We start from the raw sequence: 17,949 nt of genomic DNA on the forward strand, positions 1-17,949 counted from the left end.
TTGCGATAGCTAAAGAAAAAGAGATGTGCATAAATACTCCGTCCATCGTGCTTATCGAAGCTGAGGTCGGGTTTGCCAGGACGAACGGGTGCAAGTGAACGAAGTATGTATGGCCCAAAGTACGATCACATGTCGTGACCTTGTCATATCTTTTAAATCTCCCCCCCCCCCCCACCCCGCGCCATATCTCCTTGTATGTAAGCGCAATCTTTAACAGTATTAAACAGCTGGTAGTTTGTGCTACGTACGTCCGTGTCCTGTCCTTCACTTAAAATTGTCCGTGTAACACTAAACGCAATATAATCATGAGCAATGCTCAACACGTGCATCGTAAAACGTCTTGAATGCCAAATCTGATATGAAGCGCTGCAATGTTTAGAAGCGTATATAAGACGTGACCGTGCGACAAGTGTTGTAACTCAGGCAATGAATGGCACCGTCAACATGAACTGGTTTGGGAAGCATGGTGCGTCAACTTTCTTCGCGTAACACTTATGCTCCGTTGCTATTGGGCGCCAGTTACACTATCCATAGTTGAGTGCAGAGGCATCGAGAGCAGGAGATATCGCAAAAATTTGACTTGAGCCAAGTTCTTCGGCATTTGCTCGTATTCTGAGGCGGCATGTGGAACCGGGCTAGTTGGTAAGCCATCTGTCCTCCATCCACTGTTGCGCTGTTCTTGTAATGCATTTTTATGCCCTCGATTCGATAACTTATGCTCGCATGCGTTACTTATCGTAGCTTTGTTGGTTGCTACGTCTCCCACGAGCAAACTAGATAATACAGGTAAGGATCACGGCCTTAAAGAAATGTGCAGGACCACTTTAGGCCCACCACTCTCTGCATTAAAAATAAACCACGCTGCGGCTATAGTGCACAGTTTTATGAGCCTATGTGAAACGACAAACTCTCTTTTACGTGAGTAGTTCTCACGCTTGCTTTAAATAAATAATTTTAATCAGCTTCTGAAATTCTTTATTGTTTTACGGCAATAGTCCGAGATATATGGCACGAAGAAGAATTTAATTTAAACACCTTGATCCAGAACACGTTATTTACAAGCCTTAGGGCCCCCAATATTATTCGCACCTGCAGAAGCCAGCGTGGAGATTCCACGACGAACCAGGACAAAGGAAGCAGCGCGACCGCTGGTATGATGCATGCAAACGCCACGCTGGACCAAACCGTGTAGCGTCCCAGCAAGCCGACATATATTGAGCCGATGAGCATGCTGATGTAGTGGCGAGCACCCTGCGCAAGCGACAAACCATGTCATTCATAGAACCAGAGGCAGCGATATGGGGAGCGCACAATAATAAACCATCAAACGATACCACAGCGTAAAAAAAAAAAAAAACAGACACATAAGAATGCGCTGCTTTCCTTACAGCATAGTCAGCAGGATTTCGGAAATGTTTGTGCGACTTTTACTTGAAGGCTTCACTAGATCGGGTGAGAATAACAACAGACGTAAGCTTGCAGTCATTTGTCATATTCATGTTGTGTTCAACAAATAACAAGAAAACTTTATGGAAGGGAACAGCGCGAAATTATCAACTAGCTGAGATCAAAAACAGTGTCAAGAAAGTTGCCGAAAGTGCCGGAGTTCCGGCAGTTTTATCTACCAAGACCAAGCTTAAATCGCTGTGCCGACAGGTCAATAATGTCAGCCTGCCATGTAAGACTGCCAAAAGACCTGCACGCGGTGGTCATTCCATGCAAGATGAGTGCTGTCAATGCGTTTCTTTGTGGTCGTTCCGGCATCGGGGCGTTCTGCCAACTACTGTTCATATGAACACGAGAAGTCGTTGCACACACACACACACACACACGCACGCACACACACACACACACACACACACACACACACACACTATATATATATATATATATATATATATATATATATATATATATAGAAACGAGAAGAAAGGGGGTTAGCAGAGGGGCCCGATTTTGATTAGTCATATCATAAGCAGCCAACAAACACTGACACCAAGGACAACATAGGGAAATTACTTGTGCTTCATAAATGAAATAAAGAAACCATAAATTGAGGGAAAATAAAGTGGATGAAAAAACATCCATTTTTTTCATCCACTGTAATTTCCATTGATTTATCGTTTCTTTGTTTCATCTAGTAAGCACAAGTAATTTCCCCTATGTTGTCCTTGGTGTCAGCGTTTGTTGGTTTCTTATGATATATATATATATATATATATATATATATATATATATATATATATATATATATATATATATATATATATTCTTAAGAGATTTAGTAGCAACGGGCGGGAACGGGTAGCAGTCACAAGCGTTCGGCAAAGGACAGCAACCACGAGCTAATGCCGGTAGCGATGGTGCTGTAGCGCAGGCAGGCTACTCTTATTCGTTACAATCGCCCTCCGCAGAAAAAGGCGCCATCCTGGCGGCTTTAGGCGAAGAGACTACTAGTGTGTCGTAGTACGCCTTAATGCGAGAGGCGTGGACAAGTTCGCGGCCGCGTTGGCGTAGGTCCGTCGATGACGTGAGGGGCTCTACGATGTAATTGACGGAGGACGTTTGCTCCAGAACGCGGTAGGGTCCTAGGTATCATGATCGTAAAGTGTAGCGCGAAGTCACACGGACACAGAAAGGAGCAGACAGGACGAGGGCTAACTGTCAACTAAATTTTTATTGAAACGAAGAACATATATATATATATATATATATATATATATATATATATATATGCGATTGCAAAAACCGCAGCGTAAGAACGTGACACGGTCAAAAAATCAGTGATACATATCAGGAGGTACGGAAGTCAAATACGGAAACAACACACAAAAAAGATTACTTGATTACTTGTGTCAACCATGTCACGTTCTTATGCTGCGGTTTTTGCAATCACATATATATATATATATCTAGTTACCCTTCTGCTAGGCGAACACCCCCATTGCAAAACGAAGAACATAAATATATATAAATATAAATATATATATATGTATATATATATATATATATATATATATATATATATATATATATATATATATATATATATATATATATATATATATATATATATATACATATATATATATTATATATATATATATATATATATATATATATATATATATATATATATATATATACATATATATATATATATATATATATATATATATATATATATATATATACATATATATATATTTATATTTATATATATTTATGTTCTTCGTTTTGCAATGGGGGTGTTCGCCTAGCAGAAGGGTAACTAGATATAGGTTGTAGCACTAGGCGTAAACAGGTCGGCGCTATATCGTAACGGGGAAGCAAGCACTTCTCGTCGTCTTCTCTTGCACCAGCACACCAGCACCATGCCCACTGCCCAGTGCTTTCAGTACAGTTTTAACAAAATTTAGTTGAGAGCGCTCGTCCTGTCTGCTCCTTTCTCTCTCCGTTTCCCTTCGCGCTACATTTGAAGATCATGTTACCAACCAACTCGCCCAACTTTCTGTCCTAGGTATTTTGCGACAAGTTTGAGGAGAGGCCGGGTGTAGTAGCAGGTACCCGAAGCCATACGAGAGAGTCAGGCGAAAAAGTTGGTGCAGAACGGTCGGCAGGTTGACGGGATTGCTGCTGCCACTTGTCCTCGGTGGAAAAAGAGCGGGCAAGCTGGCGGCATTCCTCGGCATGACGAGCAGCTTCAGTTAGCGGAGTACTTTCGGACGCGTTAGGTGTACATGAAAGAATGGTATCGAGCGTAGTAGAAGGTTCTCGTCCGTATAGGAGAAAGTAAGGGGAAAAACCAGTAGTTGCTGGGGCCGCAGTACTGTACGCATACGTCACGAAAGGGAGAACTTGGTCCCAGTTTGAATTCTCAGAGGCAACGTACATCGAGAGCATATCGCCAAGAGTACGGTTGAAGCGCTCGGTCATGCCGTTAGTTTGCGGATGGTACGCTGTACTGGTGCGGTGAACGATTCGGCATTCGTCGAGTAGTGCCTTCAAAGCCTCGGAAAGAAAGGCGCGGCCTCTATCGCTCAGAAGTTCGCGAGGGGCACCGTGGCGAAGAACGAAATGTCGTAACAGAAACGATGCAACGTCGCGGGCGGTGGCAGTCGGCAGAGCAGCTGTTTCAGCATAGCGGGTCAAGTGATCCACTGCAACAATAATCCAGCGGTTGCCTGCTGGAGTGGAGGGTAGCGGTCCGTATATCTCTATACCAACACGATCAAAGGGCCGACTAGGGCAGGGAAGGGGTTTTGACGGGTAGACTAGCCCGGGAGGTAATTTTCGGCTTTGGCATTGAGCACAGGAGCGAATGAACTTTCTGAAGTAGTTTTACATGCCGCGCCAATAAAATCGGATGCGTAGTCGAGCAAAGGTCTTGAAGAGGCCGGCATGCGCGCACTGAGGGTCTGCGTGGAAAGCGCCGCAGATAAGATCACGGAGATCGCGGGGTGTAACGAGAAGCCACTTGCGGCCGCCAGAGAAGTAATTACGGCGATATATATATATATATATATATATATATATATATATATATATATATATATATATATATATATATATATATATATATATATTTCTAGTCATTCCGGCAAGTGGGTGTGAGTGGTGCGTGCCATTCTTTGAAAGTACGTCCTTCCTCATAATTGGTTACGAGCAACGTATGCCTGAGGCATATGCTGTTCAGCGTGGGAGCATTCTATCCGTAATCCTTTGTGTATAGAGACGTTGCATACCAGTGCGGCTTCTGTGGTATGGCGTAAGCTATTTGGTATCTCCAAACTTGTATAATGATAATTTTACCTCGTGCTTTAAATGCATTAGCATTCTTAGGGTATTTCACACACATTGAGTGATCTATCTATCTATCTATCTATCTATCTATCTATCTATCTATCTATCTATCTATCTATCTATCTATCTATCTATCTATCTATCTATCTATCTATCTATCTATCTATCTATCTATCTATCTATCTATCTATCTATCGAATGTTTGTATATAACCGTTTTCTCGACTACCTGGGGCACTTGCTAGTCACTGGTCGAAAGGGTAGCGTTAGGCTGCTGCGCGAAAGTAACAGGATCCGAAACAAACCATGGGGCCAACTTGGATCCCTGATCATGTGACAGTGGGTACATAGGTTCCGCTTTTCAACAAACTTCTTTCACGCCGACATGGGTCACTGTCGACACGGACTATGTAGGTACCGCAGTTCGAAGGAACTCTTCGACAAAACCTTCGAATACTGAACATCTGCCATTCAGTTTGCGTGGGATTCCAATGAACCTGTTTGATGCCGACCTGGATAAGAACGAATTGGTCACTAGGAATGTGCCGCCCTACAATGACGAAAAGGAACTTCCGATTCTTCCGATCCAGAGCGGAATGGAATTCATATCACGAGGGTACGTTCATCAAAGAAGGCGATCCGACGCATTAGCAGGCTGCGGCACAAATGCGATGGGTACGTGCCGTTTTTCAATCAACGCCTTTCTCGCCAACGCTTTAGTGAGCTGCGAATTGAATGTGCGTCGTGCGCACCGCTCTTCAATGAACCTCACGTAAACTTGGGTCACTGATTAGGTGCCACTGAGTTCACGGAATGCGAGAGAAGGATTCACACCGTTCGTAGGTATCGGCACGCGACGACTCTAATATTTTTTTTGTTGGGGGGGGGGGGGGGGGGGGCGTGAGGGGAGGGGCTGCTGGCGGACTTCTCGGTATTGTCACTAGACGGCGCGACGTGTCCAGAAAGAAGCGTGAGAGATGATCCCCACGTCGCCTGGTGCGTGTCTAGCGTTCACAAGCACCTGCGGGGTCATGAATTTTTGAGGGAACGCCCAGGCTCCATGGCGGTGACGCTAGATGGCATCCAGCGTTTAATAAATAGTTAGGGGACCACATCAAGGGTAATAAACTATTCTGTTGGTAGTCCTAAACAAGTACGGTGTCACCTAGTTGCGTTATTGGAGGCCCGAAATGCAGAACAAAGTGTGCAAGGCGCTTTTTGTGCATTTCACAGGAAAGAGGCGACAAGGACGACGATTTTTAGCAGAATGCATTGTTGGGCAAGTTGGTTCATTGTATTTGGAAAGACTGGATGTGCTTTGTTGACGATCACAAAGGAGAAGACGGGACATGCGCCTGTCCCGTCTTCTTCCTTGTGATCGTCTACAAAGCGCATTACCACTTTCCAAAGGACGACGATTGATGCAGACTTCTAAGGAGACCTGCGACGTTCCTATTATATTGTTCGCAGCACTGCGACACATAAGCATATCGGCAAAGCAAATGAGTAGCCCACGCTCCACTTTTCCTGGCATCGGAAATTGCATATGTAAGGAAGCAATCTGACGACGGACTTTACGGGAACATTTGGAAATCTTTTGCAGTGAAGAAATTTTTAATTGAAGCCTTCTAGCTCTCCTATTGCCACAAATAGTAAAGAATTTATGCTGTGAAGTCGATATGTAGCTCTTTTTTGATTTCGCTTTCTTTTGCGATCGAGAGAAGATTCACAGGACGCACACGGTTCAAAGGGAACGTTAGGATCCTCTTCATTAAATAAACGAGAGCATGAATTCCGCACAAATAAGAGCCTGAAAGAAACAACTCGACTTGTGCATCTCGCCGTTGCTATCATATATTGCGGGCTCAGCAATGCACATATTGGATGTATGCTCTGTTGTGCACATAGACCTGTCGGCGAAAACATTGAAGTTTACTATGAAGGTAAAGCCTTGCAAAATGTCATTTACTTGCTCTTTGGTTGTCGTTCAATTTGGAGGTGTATTTCTTGCCCTCGATGTTTTTCTCCAGAATCTTTCAAAGGTCTGAACATGAAGAATATAGAGAAATAAAAGCACAGCATTCCTCTCGGTCGCTGCCAGTTTACGATACTGAGTTTCTTGACAGAAAATGCTGACTGTATTTACTCACCATCTTATTGGATGGGGTTTGACTGATGAAGTTCTGTAGAAAAATAATCAGTCCTTTCACGTCGACTTTGAGGTGTGAAGGGACATTATACGAGAGGCTAGTATCATCTTTTGTTATCGTTGGATCCATTGTAAGTGTTGCACGTACCCGAAGAAAGCGTAGACGTAGCTGAAATTGTGCTGTGCTTCCGTTGCCGTAGATCTATGGCATGACGTGTGGAATTCATGCATCTACGCGAGGTGACTTGTCGTGCTCCGTCTACAGCTGTGAGTATTCACCCTGGTCATGCTATCAATGTGTTGCATAGAAAGACGCTGAACTGTTAATACCCAAACGTTTATTTAAGGGCATGAATAACTTAAGAGAACAGCATGTGCTGCTACTGACCCCAGTGCGGCGCCTGAGCTCCTTGTAACTTCGTCGTTTTGGAGCTTCTAAACGACAGTGAAAAAATACACAAAAGATAATGAAGCTTACCACTTAGGCCCTTTCTATGTGACCAACAACTGGTCCAGTCTATCTGCTGTGTAATTTGCGTGTTATCCTCTTTTCAATTTGCTTAAATTATGACCGATCATCTACGGTAACGTGGGTACACGCATAGAACGATACACCAATCCCTTTACGCTTGTGCCTTTACCCCTTTCTCTTGCTGAAAAATTTTGAGTTTTACAACGCCAAGGTCTCTAACTGCCAGGTAACTGCCATATATGTGGAGGGCTGTTTCTTCGTTGATTCTGTGCAAGTGAGAGGAGGGTTAATTTAGCCATGAAGCATTGCTGAACGTGGCTTTTCACATTATGAGAAGGAAATGATGGTGAAAAAAATATTATTAGGTAAGAAGCTGAACAAGAAACAACGAAAATAAGAAAAAAGGGTATTTACATCCGGATTCGTTTGAATCTTCTCAAGCCCTCGTCCTGAATTTCCAAAGTGGTGGCAATTAAGCTGACATGTAAACAAGAAATCAAAGTTCGGTGCAATAAAATTGCGTCTTTCCGAGGATTGGCCGAAGAAAAATTTCGCAGTTCCGGAGGAAAGGCGAAGAACCGATTGCGATAGCAAATTATTAGATAGCTCCACGGAGTAGGGCTTTACCGGCCGTATAAACTCGTAAACATTCACTTTCTAACTAAATTAACAATGACAAAATGTGTAAGCGTGACTTAAGAGGCGTAGAAAGAAACACACACGGAGGCAGCACTGTCTTTGTGTGTCTGCTTCTTTCTATGTCCTTGTTCAGTCGCGCGTACAGATTCTATCATGGATTCAAACCAACTAGCCTGTCAACGTGTTTTAACTAAATTAACCAGCACGGTGCAACGCGCGCACAGGTAAACATGAACACACATCGCTTGATGACAGCGAAAACTGTCTGTGGCCGAATCGCGGCCGCATCCGCGAGCCAATTGACCTCCGTCCATCTGTCGCTTGAACGCGTATTAAACGTCGAAAGAACAGCGCATACGAAGCTACCGGCACTACTCGCACGCTGCAAACATCGCAGATCCCTTTGAAGATCAGGGCCACGCGCGCACACTTTAGCCATGTCGCAAACCGATTAGAAGACACACGAGCGCCGGCAACGCGTCCCTACCGCGTCCGCCAAAGGCCTCTACTACGGCATCCGCTATTCGCCTGACCTACGCCGTAGTAGACGCCGCGGTTGTCTCCACACTGTACGGAGTGGCGGGTGAGGAGGACATCGATGCACCGTAGCAGCAGCCGGAGAAGAACGCCCCTCCTCACTCGCCCCTCCCCCCCTGCCTCGTGCGCCACAGGAGAGGGCACGCATCCGGGCCGCCGGCTCACCCTCACAGTCTTTCACTTATAGGGAACCTCACGGCCACGGCATGAACGCGCCTGTAGTGTCCATATAATTGCTATCGCAATAAAAGTGGGCTGTGCAAGGGTGCACACAGCGCGGCGAGCCTTCCATGAATTTGAGATAGGTTCCTTTTATAGAAGCAGAAAGGAGTACCGCTTTTTTTTTTAATGGCCGCAATATTCTGTACAAAATGAAACCAGCTTCGAGCCATGCGACCTGCCATTGGCGTGACAGACGCTAGCCCAGAGGGAAAAAAAGGCGCCAACGGCATTTTCAATCTCTGGGAACACTTTCTTCAAAATGTGGCTTCGGCCAAGGTATAAATTAAGAACAGGAAGCTGAGGTAGTCATATCTTGGCCGACTCGCAGTCGCCCTCATCGAAGTTTTATCCCCGACAATTGGCCCCCTGTACTCGTGGATTGTCAAAGCTAATCAGCAGCCGGTGAGAACTCACTGAGCACATATATCCAAAATCTAACAAATTTTTCGCAGTGTAGAGAAAATTTTTGCCCTCTTTACGATTTTACGAATGTTGTATCAAGATTTTTAGAAACATTAACTCTGTTAGCGAAATTCTTTCACACATTGATCTTGTAACTTGTCATTTAATTCTGTCTGCTGGTGAAAGGATGCCGGAGGGATATTTCATTCGAGCAAGTTTATGCGGACAACTGACAGAAGAAGGAGCAATCAGCAACCTCAAATTCGCTCTAAATTTACTTTTTTCTGTTTTGTTGCCTGTAAGTCTCAGTGGTGACATGTTTCCTGTTGATCGTGTGTTGCGTCTAGAGGTTCTAAAGGGTCCGTAATGAAGTTTCATATGTATATGTAAGATTCGGTCCGCTGCATTGTTGCAAGGCCCATCTTCCCCTTCTTGCCACTCCCCCTTGTGACAAACCTCGTTCAGTGCCTGTACGTCGCCAGTGACTCTAAGAGGAAACATTCAACCGTTCGTTGATTTGAGGTTGATGACTGTGGTTTATAATTTTTTGTTGAATAAAAATGTGACGCTACACAACTGCTAGTGCACCCACTGCAGATATATATGAGTGGATGGGAATATTCTTTTTTATGAAGGGGCTGCCTTGCCTCCACGTGTATTCTTTCATTCTTTTGCTCGAAAGAAAGCCAAACAGTGAACACCTCTTTTTTTTCCTCTGATGATGCAACATAAGTACTGATAGCATATCAGCAGACCGCACCATAACATAGAACTCAAAAAATACTCAGGATGCTCGGAGAATCGCAGCAGAAGCGCCCATGGACGTATACCTGAGCGCCTCGGTTCCTGGCGTCGGCCAGCTCAGCGATGAGTGCTGGCACCACCAAGGACAGCATACCGGCAAAAAAGCCGTTGATGAGGCGGCCAATGTAGAGATACCACAACTGCTCCGCGCAGCCGACGCACAGCCAGGTGCAGAGGGCGCCCACGGCACTGACTGCCAGGGTGCGGCGGCGCCCAATGGCTTGTGCCGACATTGCGCCAACCACGGAGCCGCCCACGGCCCCGAGAAGCCCAAGCGAGAAGAACCTGCCGTCATATGTAACGAAGATCGTGACGTACATCAGAAGCGGATTTTTTGCTGTGGCGTTAGTGGTGATACGGACTGAACGTGGACTATAGTTAAAAAATCGACTACAGTTAAAAAAAAATGCGCAGTTCCGCCGCAAAGGCGAACCACTGATTGCGATAGAAAATTAGTAGACAGCTGTACGAAGTAAGGATAGTAGTTTATTGCTCGTATAAACTTGTAAACATTTGCTTACTAGCTAAATTAACAATGATAGAATGTGTAAACGTGACTCATAGAGGACGTAGAAAGAAACAGACAAACGGAGACAGCACTGTCGTTGTGTGTCTGCTTCTTTCTACGTCCTTGTTCAGTCGCGCTTGCAGATTCGATCATGGATTGGAACCAATTAGCCCGTCAACGTGTTTTAACTAAACTAACCCGCATGGTGTCACGCACTCACAGGTTAAACATGAACACATCTCGCTCAATGAGCGCAGAAACTCGCTGTCAAAATTCTGGAGTGAGGAATCGCGGCAGCAGCAAGAGAATTGACCTTCACGCATCTCTTGCTTCAACACGAACTACACGTCGAAAACACAGCGCATACGAAGCAACAGGCACTAGACGCAATCTGCAAACACCGCAGATCGCTTTGAAAATGTGGCCAGCGCGGGCGTGAACTTTGGTCACGTCGCAGATCGCTTTCAAGACACACAAGCGCCGGCAACGCGTCCCTGCGTCGTCCGCCAAAAGGCGCAACATGGCGCCATTGGGGCGAAAAAGATCGTTCTGCCGCGCACGTCGCAGAGCGATTTTCGCTGACAGCTTTCACATGCGTTTGCGCCAGCGCGATTTCCGTCGCAGCGATGCGCAAGGTTGCCTCCTGCTCACGAAGTATCCATGCCTGCATCGTTAAATAAAAACATGGAAACTAGTCAAATATTCCAATTTTCCTATTATTATTCGATAATAGGATAGGTACACCATTTTGTTAACGTTTAAAAGCGTTGTGAGTTTACGACAGCTTGCAGATACGGTGAGGGAGGCGCTGCACAACACCGCAAGTATGTGCGTTCGGCTTGGCGGCGTCGGAGGGGTGATTTCTTTTAGTACACTCTATTTTCGTTGTTAATATGGAAGCCACAATTTTTTTTCCTGGAGGGGTAGTTGCTTTTGCAGAAGAACAATCTACCATTAAGTGGGCATGTACAAGCAGCTGGCGCAATTTATAGCTATGAAGAAGTTGACGACGGTGACGATCAAGTGGGTACGTGCCTTATGTTGAAGCGGCGTCCTTCTCCCGACCTGGATAGCGTGCAGCGTGTGTGTGTGTGTGTGTGTGCGTGTGTGTGTGTGTGTGTGTGTGTGTGTGTGTGTGTGTGTGTGTGTGTGTGTGTGTGTGTGTGTGTGTGTGTGTGTGTGTGTGTGTGTGTGTGTGTGTGTGTGTGTGTGTGTGTGTGTGTGTGTGTGTGTGTGTGTGTGTGTGTGTGTGTGTGTGTGTGTGTGTGTGTGTGTGTGTGTGTGTGTGTGTGTGTGTGTGTGTGTGTGTGTGTGTGTGTGTGTGTGTGTGTTTAACTTCTTAAGCCAAGATGGGCTGCTTCCACGTTGGCACTGTCAGGCCAAGCCCTTCAGCAACATCATGGGCCCTCTGGACGGCCTTTAGTTGGTCTTGAAACAATGGGCTTCGAATCCTTTCTTCCCACTTTGTCCATTCTTCAACGAAGTTATGGAGAGTCGCGGGACACCCCGCCAGCATATGTCTGATTCCAATGATGCCATTACAATCGTTGCATTCCATCTTAATCTCTCTCTCTCTCTCTCTCTCTGGATATATTTTATTAATGTGGTACGGCGTGGGATACGTACCTGTTTGCAATGAGCGAAGGGAGACCACCTGAGCACTGTTCAGTTTTGAATGTGGCAATGGGAATTGCCTGCCTCCTAAATAGTAATGTTTGGTTATGTCATTGTAAGTTAATAAATGATCTCTAGATTCCCTGGCTTGATGGTGAACGGCTCCTTTGTGACTGTCACGGTTAGCAAGTCCTTGTGCCAAGTCATGAGCAACCTCATTGAGGTTTACCCGAGTCTCGTCCACTTTCCCCATATGCGCAGGAAACCACCGGATTTCAGTTCTCATAATCCCAATGTTTTCAAAAAGCTTAGGTGCAACTCCAACTGCATAGCATTTATCAAAACACTTTATAGCGGATTTCGAATTACTGTAAATGCAGGCCCACTTGTTACTCCTGATGGCTAGAGCGATTGCCGCTTGTTCCGCCACCATGGGGTTCTTGGTAAAAATAGTGATAGCGTCTTGCACCTTCCCTTGACAAGTTGATACAATGGCGGTATATGTTTCTTTACCTTTCACCCAGGCAGCATCAACTATAGCTGCCAGTTAGTTGTGCTGCTCTATTTCCTGCAAGAGTGCTTTAGCTCTTGCCTTTCTCCTTTTGATATTACATTCTTGATGCGTGTTTCTGGGGAGAGGGTTGGTTCTGATCTTGTTCCCAACTTCAGTCCCTAATTCTACTTCAGCCTCTATTAGGCCCCTTAATCTATTCAGTTCTACACCTATTGCCTGTAATATGTTCCTGCCAGCTTGAGCTAGCTGTTAAGCCTCCCCGATTTCTTCCATTGTGATATGAACCCCTAGACTTATGATTTTCTTGGTTTCAGCGTTACTGGGTATCCTTAGTGCTACTTTAACAAGCTTACTGAGCATCACATGAAGTTTGTTAAGTTCTGCTTGCTTCCATTTGAATAATCTAGCCATATAACAGAAGTGACAGAGAGCAAAGGCATGTATTAGCCTCAAAGCACTGTCTTCTCCTAAGCCTCTGTGTCTATTGGTAATTCTCCTTAGTAGCTTAATGACTGCATTTGTTTTATTCGAGATATGTTGTATTGTTATATAGTTAGCATTGTTTCCTTCTATGTAATACCCAAGAAACATGATTTTTTCAACTAGCCTGATTGCGGATCCTTCATGAGTGTATAAGCACACTCTTGTCTCATCTTCTGGAGTGTAACCTCTTGGTTTACGAGTTTTTCTACGATGTTTAATGACCAAGAGTTCTGATTTGGCTGCCGAGCTCTTCAATCCCATATCTTTCAGTGTGTTCTCTACAACATATAAACTTTCATGTAATCTGGTCTCTGTCCTACATTACCCTTGGCACTCCATATGGTTACGTCGTCGGAATATACCACATCATGGATAACCTCAATTTTCTCCAGATTTCTTGCAACCTTGGACATTGCTAAATTGAATAGCATGGGTGAAAGCACAACCCCTTGTGGAGTGCCCCTATTTCCCAAATTCTTAGCTTTTGATTTAAGCTCTCAAAGCATGAGTTTTGCAGCTCTGTTTCTAAGAAAGTCCTTAATCATGTTAAAAAGTCTCTTACCTACCCCCACCTCCGAGAGAACGCAAAGTATTGCCTTATGCTCTATACGATCAAAAGCTTTTTTCCACATCCAACCCCAAAAGAGCTTTTGTATGCGCTGGGCTGGCCTGTATAAGTTGGTGTTTGATCAGCAGCATATCATCCTGAGTTGACAGCCCGGGACGACAGCCGATCAAGTTCTATGGGAGGATGTCATTCTGCTCAATTTATTTTGTGACCAGATTTAGGATGACATGTACCATAGTTTTGCTTAGACATGACGTTAAAGAAATAGGACGGAGGTTGTCCAGAAGTAGTTGTGTGCCTGGCTTTGGTATGAGGATAGTATTGGCCACCCTCCATTCCTCTGAGTATACCCCTTTTCTCCAACATTCCTTGAAATGTCCAGTTAGATAGGAAATTGATTCATCATCTAGATTTCTTAATGTCTTGTTAGTTATTCCGTCAGGTCTGGCCGCCGATCTACCATTACTACTGTGAATAGCCACCCTCACTTCCCTATCAGTGAAGCTCGGGTCAAGTTCTTCACATATGCCTCCCGTATATTCGGGGCTCTCGCCTCCTTCGTTTGGTTGTTTAGATGGGAGATATTTGGCTGCGAGACTATCCATGATATCCCTCTGTGTTTTATCCTGGCTTTCCTGATGGACCAACGTAGCTGTAGCTGTTCTCTTGCTTGTCCTTGTTTCATTCTCTTTGAGCAAGTGCTTGAGGAGGTTCCAGCTACCTCCATGTTTGAGCCAACCATCAGCCGAGTTACAAATTTCATCCCACTGTTGCTTCACGAGGGCATTCGAGTGATCATCAATTTCTCTGTTTAATTCCGCTATTTTTTCCCTTAGCCTTCTGTTAAGTGTTTGCGTTTACCGTCTCTCCCATATAGCCTGTTTGGCCTCAGTCAGATGCGCAAACGCTAGTGGGTACGCTCTATTAAAACATAGCCAAAACTGGCGCGCGACATTGTTCCCCAGAGCTACCAACGCGCGCTAAAACAGGAAAGCACCTATTTTGACGGCGGTTAGTTTCGTCACACATTGCCCCTCCCACATCGCACTGATCGCTGGGACTCAGCGACTGTGCGACCAACCTGTTGGAATCCAGTCGCGGAGAGCCCACGAGGTCGCGGCGGTCGCTGAGCAACCGAATTCACTGTGTCACCGACTGAAAATCACGTCATGTGAAACAGCCTAAAGATCTCTACTACGACGTTCGCGATTCCCATGGCCAACGTCTTAGTAGTCGCGGCGGTTGTCTCAACTCTGTAAGGAGTGATGGGCGAGGAGGGCATCGAGGCAACGTAACAGCAGCGGAAGGACGCCCCTCCTCCCTCGCCTCACCCTCCTGCCTCGCGTACCACAGGAGATGGCACGCATCCCGACAGCCTTCCTCGCTCACGCACGCGAGATTGAACCGCGTTAGCCGGCTCACCCTAACACGCTTTCACTCATGCGGTACCTCACGGCGACGCCGACGGTCGAAAGGCGCCTGGAGTGTCGATATAATTGTTATCGTAATAATACTTCGAGGGTATTGTACTGCACTGTCTGCGTCCTTTACTTGCATTCGTAGTCAAGTTCCAACCTTGCGGTTCAATACCCTTGAAGTATTTTTAAACTATAGTCCGTATTTTGTCCCTTCCACAGCAAGGATTGAACTTGACGACTACGAAGAGAAGGACACGAACAGCAAAAAAAGTTGCTTGTTCAAAAGGTTTTTTTTAATCGATGTCACTTGAATGTCACGTCATGGTGCAAGGAATATATGGGCATACTTAACGCGGGCTGGCACCTACGCCCGTCTATGTTTTGTTTGGCCACCTGCGCACCCACTCACACATGCATCAAAACAGCGTAAATATCATAAAAAGTTGATCTACTCCGTGCACCCGGAACACGTCTGACCCACTTCCATTAATTTCACAAAGTGTCCCTCTGAAAACATGAAAACTTTGGTGAATTTCATCCCTACCATTAAAAATGCTTGAAACAAATCTCTGTTGCTCTACTTTGAGTTTACTTGGAGAACGCTTTTGTTAATAAGACTTTTAATGCAATGGCGTAACTAAGTACTAAACTGTAGTTAAAAATAACAGTTTAATTACCTATGAGCATAAAGTGAGTCAAAACGGGGAGATAGTGCACCCTTGCCTAACCTCCCTTTTTACTGTGGTATTCGGTTTTCTCATGAGCATTAAGATATTCGCGGAATCTTCATTTATGTCGGCTAAAATATTCCTATATAGTTTGACACCTTCACTATGCAAACCCTCCATGGGTTAAATAATAAAACCGCACGGCTTTGTTACATAAGACAATCAATGGGGTTTAATATATAGACAGCTTGGTTATTGTCAACATTTTCCTCAATGACTTAATCGATGACATTGATGAGATTCATTGAATATGCCTTCGTTAACCAGCCTGTTTGCTCGGGGCCTTGCCACGATACAGTAGGTAATTGTTTTAGTAAATAGATTAGACAGTATCGAAAGCAAACGAACAGGTCTTTATTTATTCAAACATTGAACGTACCTCCCCTCATGAATTATTTCGGTAGTGGCACTCATCCAAAGCTCTGCTACATTTGAAATCATGACGTGTAGCGAATAAGGACAACCAAGCTTCTTGAATACAATAACCCTTCCACCTTTTGTCAACACGATGGCGGTTCCATTATCTCATGCCACGTTTGCCCTGGAAATGTCTTTCGAAGCCCCTGTAACCTTGCCGATAGTTGCATATGGAACTTCTGCTCCTAGTTCGTCAGTGATTGCAAGCACTGTTACGTGGATGATCTAGCTATTGCCCTATATATTGGGGTCTGCATATGCTGGCGGCCATGACGAGCTTGAAAAATGTTACATCAGGGTTTCAGTTTCGAGACCGAAATTTACTCATCCTCAGGGGGCGCTGTGATAGCGACGCGGAGCCTGTTTAAAGTGCCGCGCTTTCAATAAACTCGCTCTCAGCCTCGGTCCCCATCTGCGTCTGCGTCTCTCCAAAGGCCGCCGTCCCGGTGTGTACAACGTAACCGGCGTGGCATTCTTGGCGGCCACGCCGACATAACAAAGAAGTCCCGCCTCCCTTTTAAGCCTCTTGAAATCTGCGACGTTATACTGCCTATCGTATCCAAGGCAGATTAAAATGAAAGAGATGACATTTACCAGAAGGGGTCTATGTTGGTGAAGCGCGGATCTCCCTTGAGGGTCGTCCACGCAGGAACGGCGTAGCCGACGACCGTGCCCAGGCACACAGAACCCGTCCAACAGGCAACCAGCGACTGCAGGAGCGGACGGCTGGCGGCCGGTGCGGGACCTGCTGCTGACGTCGTGCCCGAGACCACCATGGCCGCGTCCTTGTCTTCCGGTGCGGCGGCATTGAAGCTTGGTTGTAAGTCGACCGCTAGAGCCGCAGTGTTGGACGTCATTCGGGAGTGAACCGCTTCACCTGAATTCATTGCGATTGACTGAAGTGCGGACGTGGCATCCATCCTGTTTCCTTAGTTTCTTCGTCTTGATTCTCAGGGGGTTAGCGATGGTGATGATGATGCCATAGATTCAATTTCGTGCCGTATTAAAAAAATATGGCACCTACCCACAATGGCGGATGGGGCAAGAATGGGATCATCTTACACGCAGCTAGTCACATCAGAAAAATGAGCTTGAAACTCGAAACTGATATAATGGAGTGTTGTGTAATCAAGAAGTGAGACCAAGCGAATGGACGATTACATTTTAAAAGAAACAAAATGAAGATTCAATGAACAATTTAGGATGCAATTAATTGAGAAAACTTACATTAGGAACAATAACAAAAATAAGAATGACCGTGGTACTCGCCGTTCTACTTTCTTGAAATCACACACAGCTTAATCACGTCCCAGCAACAAAAAAACAAAAAAATGTGCACTGATGGCTGACTGAAAACCGGGTAAGACGCCAGCACTTAAGTTGAAGCCAAGTGTACTAAGTGGCAATTAAGGAAGTATTTGCTTTGTATTCGACGGCAGAAGAAGGCTCCTAACTTTTTTTTTCGCCTCATATCGCTGAGCATAGCCACTAAGGGGCTCGGTCGACAATTATGTTTATAAGGAGAATAATGAGACATGGCGCCACCTGTGTGTCATGTGGTATACCATTATCACTGTTCCAAATGCCTTCAGGAATGCGTGCTTCTTGCAGATCTGTGCTAGAATACTGCTATAAGAGCAAAAACAAGAACACATAAACCTCGCTGTTTCAA

The 17,949-nt window shown here is 45.2% G+C and overlaps 1 protein-coding gene across 3 annotated transcripts in view; it reads right to left on the reverse strand.

Annotated features, from left to right (window-relative positions):
* LOC126525284 (solute carrier family 2, facilitated glucose transporter member 8-like) overlaps nucleotides 1-17,584 on the reverse strand; it is a 38,134-nt gene extending 20,550 nt beyond the window's left edge. For 2 of the 3 annotated variants that reach the window (XM_055067605.2, XM_055067603.2), the window contains exons 1-3: nucleotides 16,872-17,584; nucleotides 10,054-10,312; nucleotides 1,090-1,251 (exon numbers count right to left, since the gene is read on the reverse strand). In XM_055067605.2, the coding sequence (XP_054923580.2) occupies nucleotides 1,090-1,251; nucleotides 10,054-10,312; nucleotides 16,872-17,197 (747 nt within the window). In that variant the 5' untranslated portion in view covers nucleotides 17,198-17,584. The remainder of the gene's footprint in view (nucleotides 1-1,089; nucleotides 1,252-10,053; nucleotides 10,313-16,871) is intronic. The other variant, XM_055067604.2, reaches the window with a different exon arrangement.
* Between the last annotated feature and the right edge of the window lie 365 nt (nucleotides 17,585-17,949).

The sequence above is a fragment of the Dermacentor andersoni genome, chromosome 3 (assembly GCF_023375885.2).
Source record: "Dermacentor andersoni chromosome 3, qqDerAnde1_hic_scaffold, whole genome shotgun sequence".
NCBI lineage: Eukaryota > Metazoa > Arthropoda > Arachnida > Ixodida > Ixodidae > Dermacentor > Dermacentor andersoni.